Source organism: Desmodus rotundus, chromosome 2, assembly GCF_022682495.2.
Source record: "Desmodus rotundus isolate HL8 chromosome 2, HLdesRot8A.1, whole genome shotgun sequence".
In the NCBI taxonomy this organism is placed as follows: domain Eukaryota; kingdom Metazoa; phylum Chordata; class Mammalia; order Chiroptera; family Phyllostomidae; genus Desmodus; species Desmodus rotundus.
In genome coordinates, this window is record NC_071388.1 from 101,873,754 (window position 1) to 101,893,956 (window position 20,203).

The following is a 20,203-nucleotide window of genomic DNA, read 5'->3' on the forward strand; positions in this document are numbered from 1 at the left end:
CTCAAAGGAAGTCGCCCCCAAAGGGGTAGCTAGTACCATGGGGTCCATGTCATTCGAAAGAAAGCTGAAGAAACTGAGGTTAAGGCCTGACTGGTGTAGTTCAGTTGGTCGGACATCATTCCACAAAGCGAAAGGTCACCGGTTTGATTCCCAGTCAGGGTACGGGCCTGGGTTGTAGGTTTGGTCCCCAGCTGGGGTGTGTGCAAGAGGAACATGTGTGAGAGGCAGCTGATCAATATTCTGTTTCACATCAATGTTTCTCTCTCTCCCTACCTTCCCCTCTCTCTAAAAAAACAGAAAATCTTTTAAAAACCTCTAATTAAAAAAAAAAGAAACTGAGGTTAAGTATGGGGAGAACTTGGGAGAGAGAGGACACAAGAGCTGTCTTCTAATGGTTGAGCACTGCCGTGGGAAAGAAGGGTTAGCCTCAACACTTTTGTACTTCAGAGGATGAATCCTAGGCCTGCGGGCAGACGTTATCTTAGTTCAATAAGAGAACAACTAATAAGGTCCTTTTCAATGTACAGAGTCTGGAAATTTTACAGGAATATCTAGTATATTTGGACTTTTATATCTATAATTAAAATTCTGTTTTGGTTGCTCAAAAGATGGCCCCAAATTCTCCAGTCAGAATTCACTTGGCCCCTAGCTCTTCCCAAAAGCCATGATGAGATCCCTTGTGTCCCTGAGTTTCGGAGCTGCCCTGGATGCTTATCTGTACTTAGGACTGCCCCCAGGCTCCCTCCCCAAGTGTTTTGGTCTCTGCTGCTTGAGAGCTGCTGTTAGGGAATGAGGGCAGGCATTCTCTGCCTGGGTGCTGTGCCAATAAAACCCCTAAAGTCCCCAGAACCTCCTTTGGCAGGTCCCTGCAGACCTTAATGAGCACTTCTGAATTCTCTCGGGATAGCCTTGGTCTTTAACCCAGGCTTTGCTTTACCACGAGAGGATGCCCACCCACCTTCCCAAATAGAGCTAACATACTTGTTCCAGGTTTTGTATTAAGGTATTGTCTTTAATTCTGAGGCAAGACTAAGGACTCCCCCTGCTTTCCCTGTTTGATTTTTAATAAAGCTTTTTCTAGACGTGTGGACTGGAGGTGGTGGTGAGTATATAAGGAATCAGAAGACCTAGGTTTTGGTCCTGCCTATGCTACTTACTGTGTAGCCTTGAGCAAGTTACTTAGGGTACTTGGGTTCAGTTTTATCTCATTTATCAACAGTGCTGGTTCTGCCCACCCAAGATAGTTAAGATGAAGATCGAGTGAGGTGTGAATGCGCTTGATACCACCAGCATCCTACAAACATTAGCTCTTAGACAACTCATAAGTACTGTGAAGGGCAGGGAAAGGAAATGTGGTCATACTTTATCTTCTGCAGCCATGCCCTGGGCCCAGGGACACAGTATGTGTCAACCGGGGTGTTGGTAGTTGGGTGAACGTTGCTGGGTAGTAGCTTAACAATCTGTATGACTTCGTTTTATCCCTCTAAATAGCCCCAAGTTTCCCCCACCCACCTGAGAAGAAGGGCTGAGCCTCTAGAAAGAAAGCCTCCTCCCTGAGGAGGGTCCTCAGGCAGCATCACAACAGTTCACTGGGCTTAGGGCAGCACAGTGGACCCCTAGCTGATAATCCTCTGCCTGTAGGGAAGGGGCTGGCCAGGACTGAGCTTTTGTTCAGTCTACCTGTGGCTTGGCTTCCTGAGAATGTGTCACCTGCTTCAGCAAGACTGCCTACCTTTGGGACTTCTGTTTTGATAGCATTCAGTATCCTAGGTCTGCCCTGGTCAGTCATGGTGGTCCACGTTACCTGGATAGGACTGGGTTGCATTCCTGTGCATGCTTTGCTCTCCTTTAGATGAACTGGCCTGCTCTGTCAGTGGCAAGGTAGAGTGAGCAGAAGTCCAGAGTCCAGGTGGGAGGATATACTGGCCCCTTATGTCCATTATGAAGGTGTATGTTTTCAGGAACTGGGTTCCTCTGACATCCCTCTATGGAAAATGTTATTGAGCTTGTTGAAATAGAAAAGTTTAGCCCTGGCTGTCGTGGCTCAGTGGATTGAGCACTGGACTGCGAACCAAGGGGTCGCCAGTTTGATTCCCAGTCAGGGCACATGTCTGGGTTGCAGGCCAGGCCCCCAGTCAGGGGCACACAAGAGGCAACCACACATTGATGTTTCTCTCCCTCTCTTTCTCCCTCCCTTTCCCTCTCTCTAAAAATAAAAATATTTTTTAAAAAAGAAAAGTTTAGATTTCCACAAAGATTTTAACCCAAAGTCACAAACCTGAATGACATTTGCCTGGAAAAACTGGACTTCAGTTTTTCTACACTATACTTGTTTTCCCCAACCTCACCCCCGACTTGCCTGGGAAGGACTGAGATCCAATACCTCTGATACATCCACGGAATATTGCACACATTCTTACAGAAGGATGGGGCAGCTAAGAAGCTGGTGTGGTAGGTAGTGCTGGACCAGCACCTTGCCTGTTTTTCATCAGATGAGCTTTGACCTCTCCGCAAGAGTTCCGTAGGATATTCAGTAAATTCTTGGGGTCCTACTATGTGCCAGCTCTGAGATCAAGCACAAAACCTTCCTTAAAGGGACTTAGAGTCTAGGGTCAGTGCTCAACATCCTCTCCCACCTGGACTATTACAGCCATTTTCTCTTAGAGTTCATTCTGTCTCTTTACATGACTGCCAGAGGGGTCTTTATTTTCTTTCTTTTTTTAAAAAAACTTTAGAAAGGTTCTTTTTGACTAATAAAAGCAATAGATGCTCTTTCAAGAAAAATTGGAAAAACAACAAGAGTATAAACAAATTGTATCATTTACCATCATCTAGACATATTCAGTGTTGAAATTTAGATATATTTTCCTCTAGACTCTGTTAAATAATATAATCATAGAGCATATAAAATTTAAGGCCTTTTTTCCTTTAGTATCATATCAGACATTTTCCCAAGTCACGAAAAGGAATATTAAGACTGATCTTTCTAAAACTTAAACTCAATGACGCTGCTTCCCTGCATAAAATTCTCCTGTCGTTGGTGTTAGAAGGTGAAATCTCTACTTCCTACTGCTGCACACAGGCTCCTTATGGTCTGACCCCTGCATACTCCTCCAGGCTTATCTACTCCATTCCTCACCTCTTTCACTACTACTGACTCACCCCCAACTCACATAACACAGTTATTTGCCACCCCTCCACTCCCACCTCCTGCCTACACCAGGCAGCTTGTGGTTTCCCAGGCTGCCCTGTGTAGTCTCACAACCTGATCCTTTACTCACAGTGCTGCTCTGGAATGTCCTCCCATTGGTTTATCCACTAAAACCTTTTTCATTTCAAGGTGCCTCTTCCATTAAGCCTTTCCCTTTCCTCTCCACCCCACCATAGAGCTGCCAGCTCCTTTTTCATCCTGCGTGGTATCTCTTCTGTCTGGAAGGACACCTGCGTGGGTGGCTTCTGTCTAAGCCACCCACGTGGCTTAGATCATGGAGAGCAGGGAACCCTATCTTATTCATCTTTGTTTCCCCAGCACTTCGCAAATTGTCAGCATGTAGATACCCATGTGCTTTAGCACAGAATGAACGATCATGTACAATACTGTGCTACGAATGCTGCGCAGGGGGTGTGTCAAGGGTGCCCAGAGGAAGGGCGTTTTATGGGTATGTGATCCAAGATCCAGCACACAGGAAATGTGTTCATTTTTAACGTAGGGACAGCCTTCCTCCACACTTAATCTGCTTTTTTGAATTCTGTTTGCATTTCTGTTCCCTGACCTTGGACCAACTCTAGGGGCACCCATTGTGCAACTTTTGTTCCTCCCTCCTTTGTACACCTTCTCCTTTGTCTGCTGCGACTGTTGTGACCTGAGCCCTGGCAGGGCAGTCTCCCTGTGGCGGCACACAGCCCGGCACACAGCAGCCCCCCCACCCTTCCCAGAGCAGCACACAGCAGCTGAAGGTCACCCCTACTGGCCCTTGAGTGGGGCCTAGTATCCCAACTCTAGCACAGGTAGCTAAGTGCTCAGTTGAATCATTATAAGTATTTACAGCCAACACCATTATTTGAGGCAGATTACCCAGCATACAGCTGAGCCAAACCCTTTACTTCCCTCTTCTTCCTCTAGCACAGCTTCTGCCCTCCTCAGCTCCATCCCAGAGATCCCTTGGGCAGGAAGAGATAGAATATATTTTTCTGCAAGACATTTTGGGCTCCTCAGATGTCCTTCATTCTGCAGAAGAGTTGAGGGTGGACCACGCCAAGCTGGATGTTCCACAGGAGAGCTTTGTAGGCAAAGATATAAGCTTGTTTCCCAGGCCTGGCAGCCAGCATCCTGCCAGCCAACAGGCTGCAGAACAGACTGTAACAGGACATTGGGGAGGATGGGAGGGAAGTAAAAGACATGTAATCAGATCAATCACTCTCCTGGTGGCACCGGGAGACATGTCACATGTCACTGAAAAGCCTCCCTGTCCGTGGCTTGTCAAGCCTCAGCACCAGACACTCATTTCCTTAATAACTGGTTACAGATCCTGAACCTATAAATTTAGCTAAACTCTTCCTGACCTTTCTATATTTTTAGCCTCTGCTGCTTCTCTGGGTAACAGAGTCCATGGTTGATTACTCGTTCTATAAAATACCTTCCTGTCAAATTAAAAGAAATTCTCTTTTTCAAGCTTAAAAACCCTGTCCTATTCACTCTAGTTCCTACTGTTGGTAACAAATTCCTGTTTGGCTCTTAGCACATTCTGTTGATGTAGACGTGGATTGGGCGGGGGGGTGGAGAGAAGGTTGACATCTCTCTTCAGCTTTAAGCTTCTCATCTTCAAGTCTTAATATTCTCCACCTGGTCTCAAGTAGTGGCCCATTGGGCCCCTCTTCCCTTTCTGTTTCATTTTTCTGGACTTTTTCTACCTCTGTTTGGCCTGTGTTGAAATACAGCAGTTTAGGGAGTTTACGACAGATGCTCCAAGCACGTATTGTTTAAGATCATGCTGAAGCCTTTTGTTCTCCTACCTTTTTGGACACTTTTTTTTTTTTTTTTTTGAAAGAGAGACATCAATGTGTTGTTCCACTTATTTATTTATTCATTGGTTGCTTTTTGTGTGTGCCCTGACTGGGAATCGAACTTGCAACCTTGGCGTATTGGGATGATACTCTAAGCAAGTGAAGCTACCCTTTCAATCTTTGTGACTTCAACCTTAGTTTAGGGCTGATGTTTTCAAAGACTGGTAAAGTGAAGCCTATCCTTTTAGCAGCAGTGGCTGTTGTAGACAGGCATCTTGTATGGAGAATTTAGATTAATCTCCCATATTTGTGTTATAGTTGCTCACATTGACTTGATCTTCACTCTTACTGTTCATCCACATTGCTTCTGCCAATTTGCATAATGAAATGCTAAGTGTCACTGTGTGATCTTTCTCCCCTGGTACTTTTATTCCTTTGAAAGCTATAGAAAGGAGTGTTCGGATTTGCAAATAGAGGAAAACTGAAGCATGTAATAACTTTTGCTGTCTCACTTACGATAATCCAGTCACTAGCAGCTCTGGGATTAGAATCTTTTACACTTCTATCTTTCTAGAAGACCATATTAATCCCTTTAAATGTTTCTCAATCCCATAGCAACTTAATCAAAAGAAATGAAAGAGATTAATAAATGAAAGGAAGCCCTTGGTAAATAGCCTTAGCAAAGATGTTTTTAGAAAAGGCTAAGTCTATTGACCTCCTCAAAAAACATTGTAGCTGATTAAACAACATTGTTTTAAACAAACTAGTTTTCCTATCACCACCCTCCCCTATCATTTACATTTGATGTTCCTATCTCTGATTTTCTTTTCTAACTGCTCGTTTGGTTAGAATTGCCGTGATTAACTTCACCTCTGGAGCTCTCACCCAGAGATAAATGACTTTGACAATTTTCGTTCTGTCTGATATTTGGGAAATTGGCAGGCAGCACATGCCGCCCAGCACATCCTGATTGCCTGGGAAGGCCACAGCTCTGGGCACCCTGCTGCGGGAAGATGGGAGTCTCTGGTCTCCTGGAGCTTTCACTGAGGTTCAGTGAGAACAGCCTTGGCTACATATCTTCCAAGTTGCCTATGGCTGGGGTGGGGAGCGAGGTGCAGGGGGTGGGGTGCGGGGAACACGGGGCCTTCCAGAGGACTTTCCAGTGCATACTTCTCTAAAGCTGTTTACTCTTCTCTTTCAGAGCCTAGAAGGAGGCTCATACCGGGGGAGCTTGAAAGACCCAGCAGGCTGCTTGAATGAGGGGATGACCCCGCCCACACCTACTAGAAACCTGGAAGAAGAACAGAAAGCCAAGGCCCTGCGAGGCAGGATGTAAGTGGTGTCCCCAGATTCCATGGACCCTGGTGCACATGTGTGCAGGAGACAAAGAGCAACGGTCACAGCAAGTGTGGAGAGAATTAGAGGGGGTTAGAGAGCCCTTCAAGGGAAGAGATGCCCACTAGCAGCACCTAGTCCAGTCCCCTTCCCAAGACAGCCCTCAATGTCTCAGCAAACAGTTTAGGATAAAAATATCGCCTGGAGACAAAGCTGGACTTCATCTTCATCAGAGCGCCCTTCCAACCCCGAATTCCCACTCTAACTTCCCTATGGGTTTTCTTTTTACCACTCTCTTCCAAGCAGTAACTTGGGCTGTGCTAAAGCTATATTTAAATGCTTTTATTTGGCCTTGCCAGTTCCTTCCTGTGGCCTACAACACATGTGTGTCTTAGAGAGAGGGAGCTGGTTGGCAGTGCTGGACATGCTGATAAAGAGGCATGTGTTCCCCTGGCTTCCTCCCCATCGCCCCAAGGCCCCAGACCTGAGGATTTGGTGGCTTCTCTGTGCTGTATAGATCAAGAATTTCAGATGAATTGCTTCTTGGGTTCAACCTTTTGCTGGGGCCCCTCTTTCACATCTCAAAACTTTATCCCTTCTGCTACTTGGGCCAAAAATGCAGTTGTGTGGCTCCAGGCAAAACTCTTTCAAATTTAGATGATACGCTTCAGACCCCAGCGAGCTGCACAGCACCCGGCTTGTGCCAGTGCACGGCCATCAGCGTTTTGCGTCCAGCTCCTTACTGTCAGGACAGAAAGAGAAGTGTTTGGGTTTGATGCCTCAGGGGCTCCAGAGAGCCAGTCTGTGTAGTTTCCCATGCAGCGAGCCACAGGGAAAGAGCTGACTCTTTGAGTTCTTTTACAACTGGGTTCAAATCTGAGCTCTGCTACTCACTTTGTCCTCTTGGGCAGTGCCACCCGAGTGTTTTCATCTACACACAATAGGGTTTACAATCCCTACCTTGTTATAAGCGTGAGAAAAGCCAGTGAAGCACCTGGTAAGTAAGTGCTCTAAGAAGAGGAAATCATTAACAAAAAAGAAACCAAGAAAGCAAATGTCCTTGAAGTTGTTAAAGCCCTCATCTGGTGGTAAGTAGGGAGGCTGTGCCGTTCAAAGTTGTTATTTCGGAATGTCTGCAGTCAATCTTCTTGGCCTTGACTGGGGATTTTGCCTGCCAGTTACCATGGATACCTATCTGAAGAACTGTAGTCTCTATATCTCAGAATCTTCACTTGATGTCAGTATCTCTGAGGCCTCAAAGGTTTGTTGTCAAACAAATGTCTTTCTCCTCTTGTCAAGTGAAGAATGGAGTTAAAATGAAGGAAGAAAAGTCTCATGTTGATCCCTTGGCCTCAAGCTTTCATAACTCAGTTTTGTCAAAGTGTTGTCGTTCTTTCTGCCCTACGTCTTTACAATTGTTCAGCTACAGGTGAGGGAGGCAGAGCATAAAGAATAGGACGAAGAATGCTGGGTTGTGAGTGGCATTCTTTGTCTGACTGCCATGTCCCTTCTGGGAAAGCCCCTCCTCTGCCGTGGTGCCCTCAGCCGTTCCGTGCGGGCCTCTCGTGGGGAGAGTGCCAGTGAGCACCGTCCCTAGGGGTGCCAAGTGTGGACTTCTGGGCAGTCTTGTCACAAAGGCAGTGGAGTAACTTTCCTGTGAACTGAAGTGTGAAGATTTCTTGCTTCACAGTGAAGAGGAACCCTCATTGTTCTTCATCTCCTGTTCAGGTTTGTCCTGAATGAGCTGGTGCAGACTGAGAAAGACTACGTCAAGGATCTGGGGATCGTGGTGGAGGTGAGTAGGTGGCTCAGGTGGTCACCCGACCAGGGGCATATTGGACCCTAGGTGGGCCAAGGTGTTTTACCGTGAGAGTATGTAGTTTACTCTCTCTGGGTATTTGCAGAAGTGAAACAAAAAATGGTAATAGATTAACTAGAATATGTAGGTAAGGTTTTCTTTTTTTCTCTTCCCTTTGAATATTGTAAGAGATTCAGAGGGAGGTAGGGCCCCAAATGTCACAGCCTCTTGCTTAGGGCTAAGTACATTCACCTAGTTCTAGGTGATGAAGTTTTGTCCGAGGTTTTTGTTGGTGTCTAACCTCATGGACACAATATTCTCCAGAGCTATGAGCCACCATGACCTGCACTAAGCAGGTCACTCTTAGTGAAAGCGTGGGACTTACATGTTTCCTCAGATCTTAAGGAGAATGTTATGAACACGAATACCAAGAAGACAGACAAAAAAAAAACCCACCAATAAGGCAAGACTGACAAGCCCACAGTTCAGAGTCAACTTGGCAGCAAATAAAACAGCTCTTTCTCCAGAGGGGCTTGTTTAGGGGGATTTAGGCACTTGGATAAGAAAGTCTAAGAAAGTAAATGGATAATTTAGATAGCTTACAGCCCTGTTGCTAAAGATCTTAAACAAAAGAATGTGAATTCTAAAAAATGAGTGTCTGATACCTAAAGTACCTTCTGGCTCCTCACACTGGACCTAGAAGTCCCCATCCAGTGACATCGGCTGGCTTAGGGTTTGTATGTGCCTATCCTGAACCGTGGGTAAACGAACTAACCTGGCATACAGAGGACCTGAATTCTGATTTATGGAAAGTTAGTCTCTTCTCCAAGGAAGGATGGGGCAGGCAGGGGTACAGCAACCTCCATACAGAGTCCAGCCCAGGATCAGAGGGCCTGGGAGTCTGGAGGCTGCAATCCAGGGCCGTCCACAGCAGCAGTGTGATTGTAAGGCAGATCACGAGACTCCCCGTGTCTTGGCTTTCTCATCTGTCAGGTGGGGATAAATGCTGCCTGGCCAACCTCAAAACTTGACCTTAAAGCTGAAATGAGGTCATACATGATAACATTTTATAGAGTCTAAAGTATTACCATATTAAGACTTATTTCTAGGCCAGATGTGTCTGGTTCTGAGTCTTTAAAGACATGTAACTTGGATTGGGAGAAAGGAGAGGAGAAGGTGATGTCTTCTTTGTTCTGCTTTCTTAAGGGGACTGGAGACAAAGAAAGAGACCCAGAAATTCATTTATTGATTTTTTTTTTTTAGAGAGAGGGAGGAAGGAGAGAGAGAGAAAGAAACATCTATTTGTTGTTCCTCTTATTTTTGCATTCATTGGTTGATTCTTCTATGTGCCCTGACCAGGGATCAAACCCACAACCTTGGTGTATGGGGATGACACTCTTAACTGACTGAGCTACCCGGCCAGGGCCAAGAGCCAGAAATTTACAAAAGTTTTGTGTATCACTCAGCACAAAAGTATAGTCCTGGTTGAATAGTGAGAAACCACAGAAGCACCTGCCCTTGAACTCATGCAGAGAGTGGGAGCCTACACAGGGCTACATGTTGTGCTCACCCCAGAAAGCCTTCTTGTGAAGATGCTCAGCTCATCATTGCCTCTGCTCTGTAGGGCTTCATGAAGAGAATAGAAGAAAAGGGTGTCCCTGAGGACATGCGAGGAAAGGACAAAATTGTGTTTGGAAATATCCACCAGATTTATGACTGGCATAAGGAGTAAGTACTACATCATTCTGAGGATTGGGCCATCCTAGGAATCCAGGACCCTCCTGTCCCCCTCATCCCCACCTCTGACCTTAGGGCTAGGGTTCGGGGAAAGTCTTCAGTCATTTATCTCAGCCTTGAAGAATTACACAGTGCTGAAGAATGTGGCTTCCTTTTTTTTTATCCCCTTCCTCCTTTTAGTTTTTTCCTGGCTGAACTGGAAAAATGTATCCAGGAGCAAGACAAATTGGCACAGCTCTTTATTAAACATGTGAGTGTTTCCAGCGCCTTCTTCCCCTCCCCTGCCACCAGGCTCACTTACATGCATGTTTAAATTCCTGTCCCCCCTGCTATTCATTTTCACCCTTCTCTGAGTTGTTATTAACTTTCTTGGCAGTTTGGACAACGGGCTCTTGCTACTCCATTTACTCTTCTATGGTTGATACGTAACTGGCTGCCACACCCCCAAGGTGTGGACCGTATCAGTGTCCTGTTGCTATGTAGACCAGCAGAGCACTGGCAGACCCGGAGGTTCCGTGTGAGGCAGGAGGGGTCTGAGTGCCTGCCCTCTGCCTTTGCAGGAGCGGAAGCTGCACATCTACGTGTGGTACTGCCAGAACAAGCCACGCTCCGAGTACGTCGTCGCTGAGTACGATGCCTACTTTGAAGTAAGCTGCTCCGGCTTTGCTGAACTGGGGGTTGGGGGAAGAAATTCAGGCCAAGACAGCCACATTCAGAAACACCAGCCAACATCCACCCACAGGTGGACCCTACACAGCACTGGTGACCCCTTTAGGACAGGGATAGCTGCCTCTACACAGCCGTTAGCTTCTTAGCTAAATTCTCAGGAGCCCCTTTGCTGGAGAGGAGTGAGGTAGCCGAGCGTGCTTTTAGAAGCCGCCACGTACAGAATGATTGTGACACAGGCTGCTTCAGAAGCTGCAGTCCTCCTTACATGGCCCCATGGCCCACACTTTTCCTCACCAGCCCTGGACACTGCTTGCTGAGGACCGTTCACCTTGTTGAGGTGCTTACAGTCACCTCATAGTCTCTACTTCTGGGCTGGCTGACAGTTCCCAGAGGTTCTGTAAAGCACCTTAGAGTGTTTGTTCTGCCCAACGTGCAAGTGTGCATGTGGCCGGAGGAGAGGCAACCCTCACTTGGAAAGAGCCCTCAATGGGGTGTTTGTAGATCTGAGTTGAGGGTCCCCAGGTTGTCGTGTCCCAGGAGAAGCCCATCACCCCTGACATGGCCCTGGAGTGATGGAAAGAACAGAATACCTGTTCCTGCTTGTCCCCCAGGACTCAGGGCGAGGACACAGCATATGAAAGTGATTGACCTGTAGAAGGTGATGATGTGTGTTCTGTGTTATTAATAACAGAATAGCAGTTCTGTAGGCAATTCTATCACTCACGTGGTTTGAATATTCTAAAACTTCACTGGCAAGCATGAATTCCTGTCTTCTTTGAAGCCTTGAACCCCAATCCAGAGTACCCCAGTTCTTTGGCTCCTTTTTTCCTAACATAACTCCCTTGTGTTCCAGGAGGTGAAACAGGAGATAAATCAAAGGCTGACGCTTAGTGACTTCCTCATCAAGCCCATTCAGAGAATAACAAAATATCAGTTGCTCCTCAAGGTAAGAGAGCTGTGAGCCGGGATCAGGGCCTGAGTTAGCAAACAGGTTAGATTGAGGTTCTGTCTTCCCCACACTATTCCCGTGGGCTCGTGGGGGCACCTGTGGGCTTTTATCTTGTCTATTGGTTACTTGTGTCAGCTTTGCCCTCAAATAAATTGTATACCTCTTGTTCCCACCTTTAAGGTTGGTTAATTTCATTTTCTTTTTTTCAATTTCTTTGTCACAAAAAGTGAAAAGTAAAAAGCATAAAAGCAGAGTGAGATACAAGCAGAAAGGAGAGGAAAAGCCCTAGAAATCTTAGATGAGTAATATCTAAAATTTGGTCACATTTTACTCTTTTTAATGGTTTAATTTCATTTGTCTAACAGAAATAGGAGGTAAATGAAAGAGAGATTTAACTTCCCTTTCTCCCATCCCTTCTCATAATCCTCTTTTCTTCTCTAGTCATAATGTTCTCTCTCCCCTGCTTCCCTTCCCCTCTCCCGTTTCTCCCAGTTTTGAATCTCTGACTACCCTGGGGGCTTTCTCTGGGATATGTGTACATTATGACTCATGACTTCATCTCAGCTACTGCAAAGCATTGCCGTCTCTTTTGGGAAGGAAAGTCTTCTGGGTGTTATCACGGTTTATACGATGCTAGGTTTTTTATAGTGCTCTATTTTCCTAACTGATTTCACCCTTCCCACACCCCTCCCTGCTTCCCCGACTTGCTAGGACTTCCTGAGATACAGCGAGAAGGCGGGTTTGGAGTGCTCAGATATCGAGGTGAGCGTTTTCTGCTTGTAATGCTGACTGTCTAGGGGTGATTATTGGGTGTCTGTCTCCAAAGGGGAAAGGTTGTCTCTGGTTGACCTAGGGTTCGGGCTGGCTGACCCCTCTAAGACGGTCAGAGCCCCCCAACAGGTGTTGAGCAGGATGAGGAGTAGCGAGTACTAATGCACACAGTGTTTTTCTAGAACTCAAGAATTCTGTCCTGGGCCACATCAGAGCTTAGCCCCACTGGTGTTCTCCCTGTGGCTCCCAGTGACATGTGGTGGGAAAGCATGATATTTGAACCCTCTAACATCCTTCAGAGACTGGGTGTTTCAATGTGTAATTTTATCCACAAATCTAGGTGCTGTTTGAGTCTAACATATAAAGTGCTCCATTTTCACTCCCTCCCCCGCCCCCAAGGATTACTCCTTAAGTGAAGTCCTTTGAGACATTGTCACCATGGGGATTATTTTAAGCCAGAGAGGCTACAGATCATTCTGGCAGGTTATTTTAGATTAAAAACTCTAGTGTTTCACAAGCCAGGCTAAGCCGTTGCTTGGGCAGTTAGACAGCAACAGAGAGAAGAAAGAACGTACAAGGGAAGGGGCTTGATAACCAAAAGTAGGAAGGTAGGAAAAGGATGCGCTGGGGAGCATCGTCCCCACGTGTAAAGCCCCTGCACCGATGACCAACACCCCACCTAGAACAGACCTCTGAGGGGCAGCAGGGACCAGTGTCCTTTCCTAGAATCAGGAACTACCAGGGGGCCCCTGCCTTCCAGCACAAAACTGCCCTGAGCTTCCTGTTTCCCCTCCTGAGCTGCTTTTGTTGTTTCCCACAGAAAGCCGTGGAGTTAATGTGCCTTGTTCCAAAACGCTGCAATGATATGATGAATCTGGGACGCCTGCAGGGCTTTGAGGTGAGCCCTTAAGAGCGCTCCTAAACTCTCTCTCCTCTGGGCAGCAGGAGCCCAGGCTGCTGCAGCTTCCCTTTGAAGTCCTGTGCTGCCTCCTCTGCCTCCTCATGCACCATCTACTCCTTTTTGCCTGGCTGCTCTGGTTCACAGGCCTAGAAAATTCATCTATGCAGGATATCAAGGACAGGGCAACCAGAGCCACTTACAGAGCAGTCACCCAGAGCAGTGACAGGGCAAGCAAGACCCAGAATTCTTTATAACCGTGGACCTGGCAGTGACGTCTCCCCCTTCTTTCTTGCTTGAGAAATGCCAGCTATGTGAGGGAGAGTGGGACTATGTGATGGAAATAGAACCAGAGGGAAAGTACAGCACTTTTTCGAGAGGGTGGTTCTAATAAGCAGGCCTATACAGTGGCTGGCTGTTCAGTTAAATGAGCATTTTTCTGTTCTTTGAAGAGGAGAATCAAATTTGAGGAGAAACAGCTAGATGTCCCCAGGATTTTGGTTTCCGTCAATGTACTAGTTCATTAGGGCTGCCATAACAAAGCACCACAGACTGGGTAGCTAAAACAACAGGCAGTTGTCATCTTACATGTGTAGAAGCTAGAAGACCAGAATCAAGGAGTAGGCATAGTGGTTCCTTCTGAGAGTTGTGAGCAAAGGGTCTGTTCAGGTCTCTCTCCTTGGCTGCTAAGTGGCATCTTCTGTAAACATGGCATTCTTCCTGCGTATTCTCCTCACCTTTCCTCTGAATCCAGATTTCCCCCTTCTATAAGGACACCAGTCATACTCGAGTATGATCGCCGCAATGGCCTCAACTTTAATTCTGTGAGGACCCTATTCCCCAAAAAGGTCACATTCGGAAGTGCCGGTGTGAAGATTTCGACATGACTTGCAGAGGGTTATGATTTAACCCATAACAATGAAACTTTAAAGAACAAGTTGATTTTTCTAATTTAAACTTAGTAAGTGGCTGTCGTTGTTTATATCCAAACCTCATATATTAATGAAACATAACCTGTTTGAACATCAGTATCATAAAATTGGAACTGACACAGTTATTGGCTGGTACACAGTTGTTGAGCCCCTTAGAGAAAAATGTGAGTCTTCCAGTCCTGTTGCCTGGTAATCCTACAACCTAAGATTTTATTATTCCTTTTGGAGAAAAGGGATTCCTGAAAGTTGACATCATTAAGAAAGTAATAGACCTCTTTCTTCTGGCTAAATTAAAAGAGGTAGACTAGAATAAATATAAAACAGGCTGATCCGTAAGTAAATTTAGGAGATGCTATATTCCTAAGGTTTGGGTTCTTGAGTTGGGTTCATAGTTTTCTTGAGGCAGATTCTTTTGTCCTCCTTGCCCTTCCAGCCTATCGTGATGTCCCTGTCTGATTCCACAGCTTTACGGGGACCAGGAAGTAGGTCAAGGGTCTGTTTTCATAGGTTCCCAGTCCTCCACAGCAGACCTGAGGCAGGAGAGTAAGGAGGGTTACGCAGCAGAAACATATCCCGAGTTCTTACACAGCATTTTAGTCTTACTAGGTGAAGTTTTGTACTTCTTCTGTTAGAGCTATACCAGGGCTGAGGCTACTTGGAACAACACAAGTGATTGCTTTTGCTCTTAAACCTCAATGTCCCCATGTTTTCTGAGCAGGAGTCTGGCTTGATTTTCTCTTAGCCTCTGGAGAAACTCAACAGTGACAAGAGGAACAGCATCTGATTTGCTGCCTAATTCAAGCCAGACTTCATAGGAACTGTGTTGTACATATGTGACCACATACCAGGGTGTTTAATTCTTTTCTCTTTTAAATCAAGTACACCATCTCCTTTTTTCATCAAGCCCCAGAGAATCTACTTTGTATTCCTTCAGCTAATCGGGAAGGACCCTGAACATATTTCCATTCCTTCTGAAGCCCATGGCTTTGGGCCAGGAAGAAGGTAGCCCCTTCACTTAGAGTCCCTCCCCAAGTTTAAATTCTCTAGCTTTCCCTTCAGCATCGGCAAGGCTATACCTCATGGGTCAGGCTCTTCTGTAATATTAATAGAGCTTTTAGAGCTTTCCTGGCTAGCTGGTCACTGGCTTACTATTAACTTTGGACCAGGGTAGAGATAAGCCTGTTTGGCTGCTGACCTTGAAAGTGAGGATCATGATCCAAGCAGAGCTAAGGTGTTTCTCAAGAGCATGAAAGAAAAGTGACCCATGTGCTGGGTAACATTTGGAATTGACACCATGTGAAAAGGATGGCCCAAATTTGCATTAAGGGGTCAAGTTTTCACCTGAGAGAGTATGATTCAGAGGAAGCCCTCTGGCTGCTGACTCAGATGTCAGCATCTTCTTTTTGCAGAACAGTAGGAAAAGCAAGGCTCTTTGATAGCATCTGTGAAGACTTGCAGGGTTGAGCCATATTTTCTTTGAAGATGTGAAGATGTCTCTGAAAATCTGGTCAGAAACCGGCAAACCAAATAGGCTCCACCTCCTGGGCTGCATGTCAGGTGGCCTGGTAGCTGGAAGCACTTTAAGAAGGATCACAGGAGCCCCAAATATCTACTAGCTTATAAAATACAGGCACCTGTCTACAGTAACCCAACTTCACATGTTGATCTGTAGCAGGACACTAAGACCTCAGAAGAATTTCCTCCGTTTTAGAATAATAGGAGAAAAGAGGGGCCCAACTTATCAGATTATTTGTGGTCCCACCTACATCACTTCTCTTGGCCATGGTTGGCTCTAGGTTCATGGCCACTGGAGGACTCCAGGTCCTTGTTTCATGCTACAAGAGAGCCAGGAAGGCACACTTCTCAGAACTCCAAGGACAGAAAGGCCACTTGTAGCTCCAAACATCACTTACTTTCTGTTCTCCTTCTAATAAAACAAGAAGGACTAGGGTAATTTCTGAACATCTTTTTAGCTAATAATTTTACCTTCCTTCAGGAATTTTCCTAGACCTGCTTCTTACCCTTTTCCTGCCTTCTTTCCCTTTCCCTGCAGGGCCCTTTGCCTGCCCTAGATGAATGGGTGTGTCCTAATTTGGTCTCTTACTAGATCTCTGAGGATTTTGGCATCAGGTCTGCTGTCCATGTCCCCAGAGGGGAGAATCTGTAGACCTAGAGGGCTGTGGTCATCTCCCCATTTTTCACTTACTTCACCCTAGCCCTTTTCTCCTTCAGGGCACCCTGACCGCTCAGGGGAAGCTGCTGCAGCAGGACACCTTCTATGTGATTGAGCTGGACGCAGGCATGCAGTCCCGGACAAAGGAGAGGCGCGTGTTCCTCTTTGAGCAAATTGTCATCTTCAGTGAACTGCTCAGGAAGGGATCTCTTACCCCAGGCTACATGTTCAAAAGGAGCATCAAGGTGAGGATCCAGTGGGGATGAGTAGGAACAAGGAAGAGCCAAATTTGGGGGAGCTGCTTCCCTAAGACAGAGGAGCGAGTAAGGTCCTGAACACTGAAGGCCTTTCAGGCTAATAACCTTCAGGCATGAAGGATGGATATCTGTGAGAAGTGACAGGCTGAGTGCCAGTCCCTAGCGTGGGCCTGTAGGTTCTCCAGGGTCGTGTCATTCACTCAAAGACGAGACCAAACTATTTAGCTGTTAGATCCAGGGTAAAATTTTGGAAATATCTCCTGAAATAGAAACTGGGAGAAACTGTAGTATGTTATTGACTTTTATTAAACCATTTAAATATGAAAAGGATTAACTTGGTGCCTTCCAGATGAATTACTTGGTCCTGGAGGAGAACGTGGACAACGACCCCTGCAAGTTTGCACTCATGAACAGGGAAACCTCAGAGAGGGTCATTCTGCAAGCCGCCAACGCTGACATCCAGCAGGCCTGGGTGCAGGACATCAATCAAGTCTTAGAAACACAGCGAGACTTCTTAAATGGTGGGTACTGGGCCTCGCTTCTAGCAGCGCAATTATATGGGAACCCACACCTCTGAAATTCCTTGGGTCTGAGTTCTTGGTATGTTATAAGCCTAGATCATGTTTTATGTGAAGTTCAACTTTGTAGTTTTCAAAAACACTTTGTTTAGAATTTTTCTGAACTTGAAGATACAAGTGGAAGAGATGAAGCATTATAAAGAAGCCCCATCTTTTCAAAGGAAGGGATATTCCCTTATAGCCTACACATAGGATGCATGTCTTGTGGCCACCATTACCAGCTGGTAATAATTGAGGCAGACGTCTGAGATGGGCACATCTCTTCCTCGTAGGGGCTGTCAGGGATGTGTGCCTTCCCCTCTGGTGGTCCATGGCTGCTGCTCTCACAGGCTCTCTCGCGTTAACTAGAGACAACTGGGAACTTGGCGGGTTGGTTCAAATGCCCCTTCCCCCGCCAACAGTGTGAAAGCCTGGATAAGTCCTCTCTTCCACGATAGGAGATTTAACACCCTGTGTTTATCTTAAAACAAATAAAAAGAAATATGTAGCAGGGTGCCATGACTTTTTAAGATAGGACATGAAACTTCAAAGCAGTTACACACTGGTTTGCCAACTGTAGAACAGTTTGAGAAAAAATAAACACCAGCCCAGCTCTGAGGGGTAGTAATGAAAGTTGTATAAAATTTACAGTGTCTGAATGTACAACTTTGAATTACTACTTATGTTGATAAAACAACTTCATACAAAAATATGTGCATATATAAAATACATTTATTAAATTCGCTGTATCAGGAATTTCTGATAGACTCTAAGCTGGAATGAGGCTTCTAAGTTCATCCATTCAGGACAAAAGAAAAATAAAGTCGGACAGGAAGTTGAAACCAGAAACAACTGGAATGATGGTGCTGGCTGCCATCCTTTCTCTGTGGCCAGGCACCATGCGAAGCATTTCACGTGTACTATCACATTTAATTCTCACATCAATGTGAAAAAACAAGTCCTGTCATCACACATTTTTGAGGTGAGGAAAAAGAGGCTCAGAGAGGTTAAGAAACTTGTCCAAAGTTGCAGAAACAAGGACTTAAACCCAGAACTATATAACTTAAAATTAGGGTCTTTCCCATAAAACTGTAGTGTAGTAGCTCATGGTAGAACACACATTTATATATGAGCTCCCTACCAGACAAAGCAAAGAACGAAACAGGATCAGGTATAAGACACGGCGTCTGTCAGCTGGAAACATGCTGGCAGTACATGCACAGCTTTCCTGATGCTGAGACCTAAGTTATGCGGATGGAGGCTGGTAGAAGGACACAGGCTCAAATGCTCGAGTGCCGTTACTGTATGTAATCAGTTAAGGCCCCAGGTCCCTGAGACAGGCTTTGCTTCAGCAGGTCAGTGTGACAAGGCCTGCTCCACACTCTCGGCGGACTACTTAAAACTTAGAACTGCATTTCTTTGAGCACAGCCAATGATTCAGACTGGTACATGGTTCCAATTGACCTCTCTCCTAATTTTAGTGAATTACAAGGTTCTTACTAAACTAGATTATCAATACCTCAATATTTTTTGCCTGCAGCCCACTCTCCAGGGAGAAAGGCTGAGCTCTGACACACTCAACAGATGTGATGCTGGGCCAGGGCCAGGCTTACTCAGAGACATGTGCAGGCATCTCAGAGCCCATCTTTCCCTCCTGAGACCTTAAATAGAAAGGAGTGTGACCTATGTCAAGTCCTATTGGAGTTCATACCTATCACTACAGAAATATCCTTATAATTGAAAGTTCTCTGGGCCCCAGCTGTTCACCCACTTAAATATTTGTTACAGTGAATACCGATAAAACCCACGTAATCAGGCCAGCCCTTGAAGCCGTGATTACAGAATTTGACCGGTATGGCTTTTTCCTGGCTGTTTAGGACTCAGCCCTTGGGACTTTGTTATCTTCAGCTCAGTAAAACAAAGCTCACATCTTTGCTCCTTGATAACCATTTTCCCAGTCTCCAAACCTGAGTGGCCCTCGATTCTCGCCTTCTTTTCCCATCTAGGCTGGTTGGAGTCGAGTCCGCCTCCAGAGCCCTTGCTGCACCACATCCGTCCACATTCCCACTGACTCGCTCTGGTTAGGCCTCCGGCTTGTTACTGCCTCATGGCCTGTCAATCAGGCTCTGTAGTCTCTCCTCCCAACTGCAACTTAATGTTCTTCAAGTGTGGTTCTGTTGATAGAATCCGAATTTAAAATGTTCAGATTCATTGAATCCAGTTACTTTTCAGGATCTCCAGGATTAAATCAGACTCGGTTTTCTAGATCTCTCACAGCATGGCACCTCCAGCCTCCCCTACCCATCTCATCTCCTCCTTTCCCATGGAGATGCATGGCCCTGTCCTCGTGACCTGACTCCATCCTGTTCCCCAGACACACTTCACACTTGCTTCCTTCCTGCAGAGTCTGCGTGGCAGAGTCTGACAGCCGGCCCCCTTCTGAAGGTCTTTATTGCCACCACCTGTATACTTATACATCCCGTGGGTGCGCATACTACAGAGCCCTCTCTCCCTTCTTTTGCACCACAACGCTCTGCACCTCACATGCAGCCATTTGGGCTTTGTACGCATATTTTCATTATTCAGGTAGGTTTCTTATTCTCACAGTAGATTACAAGTTCCTTAACAACAAGGGCAGTGTCTTCCTCGTATATCTCCGTTATGCCTGTCACAGAGCCTGTCCCTAAGAAGCCTCCAAATCCTGTGGGATTCTAAAAGCTCTAAGTAACCATCCACTCTTATTCTGCAGCACTACAGTCGCCCATTGAGTATCAGCGGAAGGAGAGGAGCACAGCTGTGATGAGGTCCCAGCCTGCTAGGGCTCCCCAAGCCAGCCCCAGGCCCTACTCCTCTGTCCCCGTGGGCTCTGAGAAGCCCCCAAAGGGCTCCAGCTATAACCCACCTCTGCCACCCCTGAAGATATCTACCTCCAATGGCAATCCAGGGTTTGACCACCACCAGCCTGGGGACAAGTTTGAGGCTAGCAAGGTGAGTGACAGCCCATTATTCCCATCCTTACCACTCTGAGGGAACAGCCTTAGGGCTCCCTTTAGGAAGTAGCAATTTTTTAAGATTTTATTTATTTTTAGAGAGAGGGGAAGGGAGGGAGAAAGAAAGGGAGAG

General features: G+C 46.1%; 1 protein-coding gene across 22 annotated transcripts in view; it reads left to right on the forward strand.

The window, feature by feature from the left end:
* Positions 1 to 20,203, forward strand: part of KALRN (kalirin RhoGEF kinase) — an 838,419-nt gene that overhangs the window by 772,933 nt on the left and 45,283 nt on the right. For all 22 annotated transcript variants that reach the window (XM_053918443.2, XM_053918448.2, XM_053918444.2 and 19 more), the window contains 11 exons: positions 6,206 to 6,336; positions 8,068 to 8,134; positions 9,762 to 9,865; positions 10,055 to 10,124; positions 10,435 to 10,521; positions 11,397 to 11,489; positions 12,204 to 12,254; positions 13,084 to 13,161; positions 16,326 to 16,511; positions 16,873 to 17,044; positions 19,830 to 20,068. In XM_053918443.2, the coding sequence (XP_053774418.1) occupies positions 6,206 to 6,336; positions 8,068 to 8,134; positions 9,762 to 9,865; positions 10,055 to 10,124; positions 10,435 to 10,521; positions 11,397 to 11,489; positions 12,204 to 12,254; positions 13,084 to 13,161; positions 16,326 to 16,511; positions 16,873 to 17,044; positions 19,830 to 20,068 (1,278 nt within the window). The remainder of the gene's footprint in view (positions 1 to 6,205; positions 6,337 to 8,067; positions 8,135 to 9,761; positions 9,866 to 10,054; positions 10,125 to 10,434; positions 10,522 to 11,396; positions 11,490 to 12,203; positions 12,255 to 13,083; positions 13,162 to 16,325; positions 16,512 to 16,872; positions 17,045 to 19,829; positions 20,069 to 20,203) is intronic.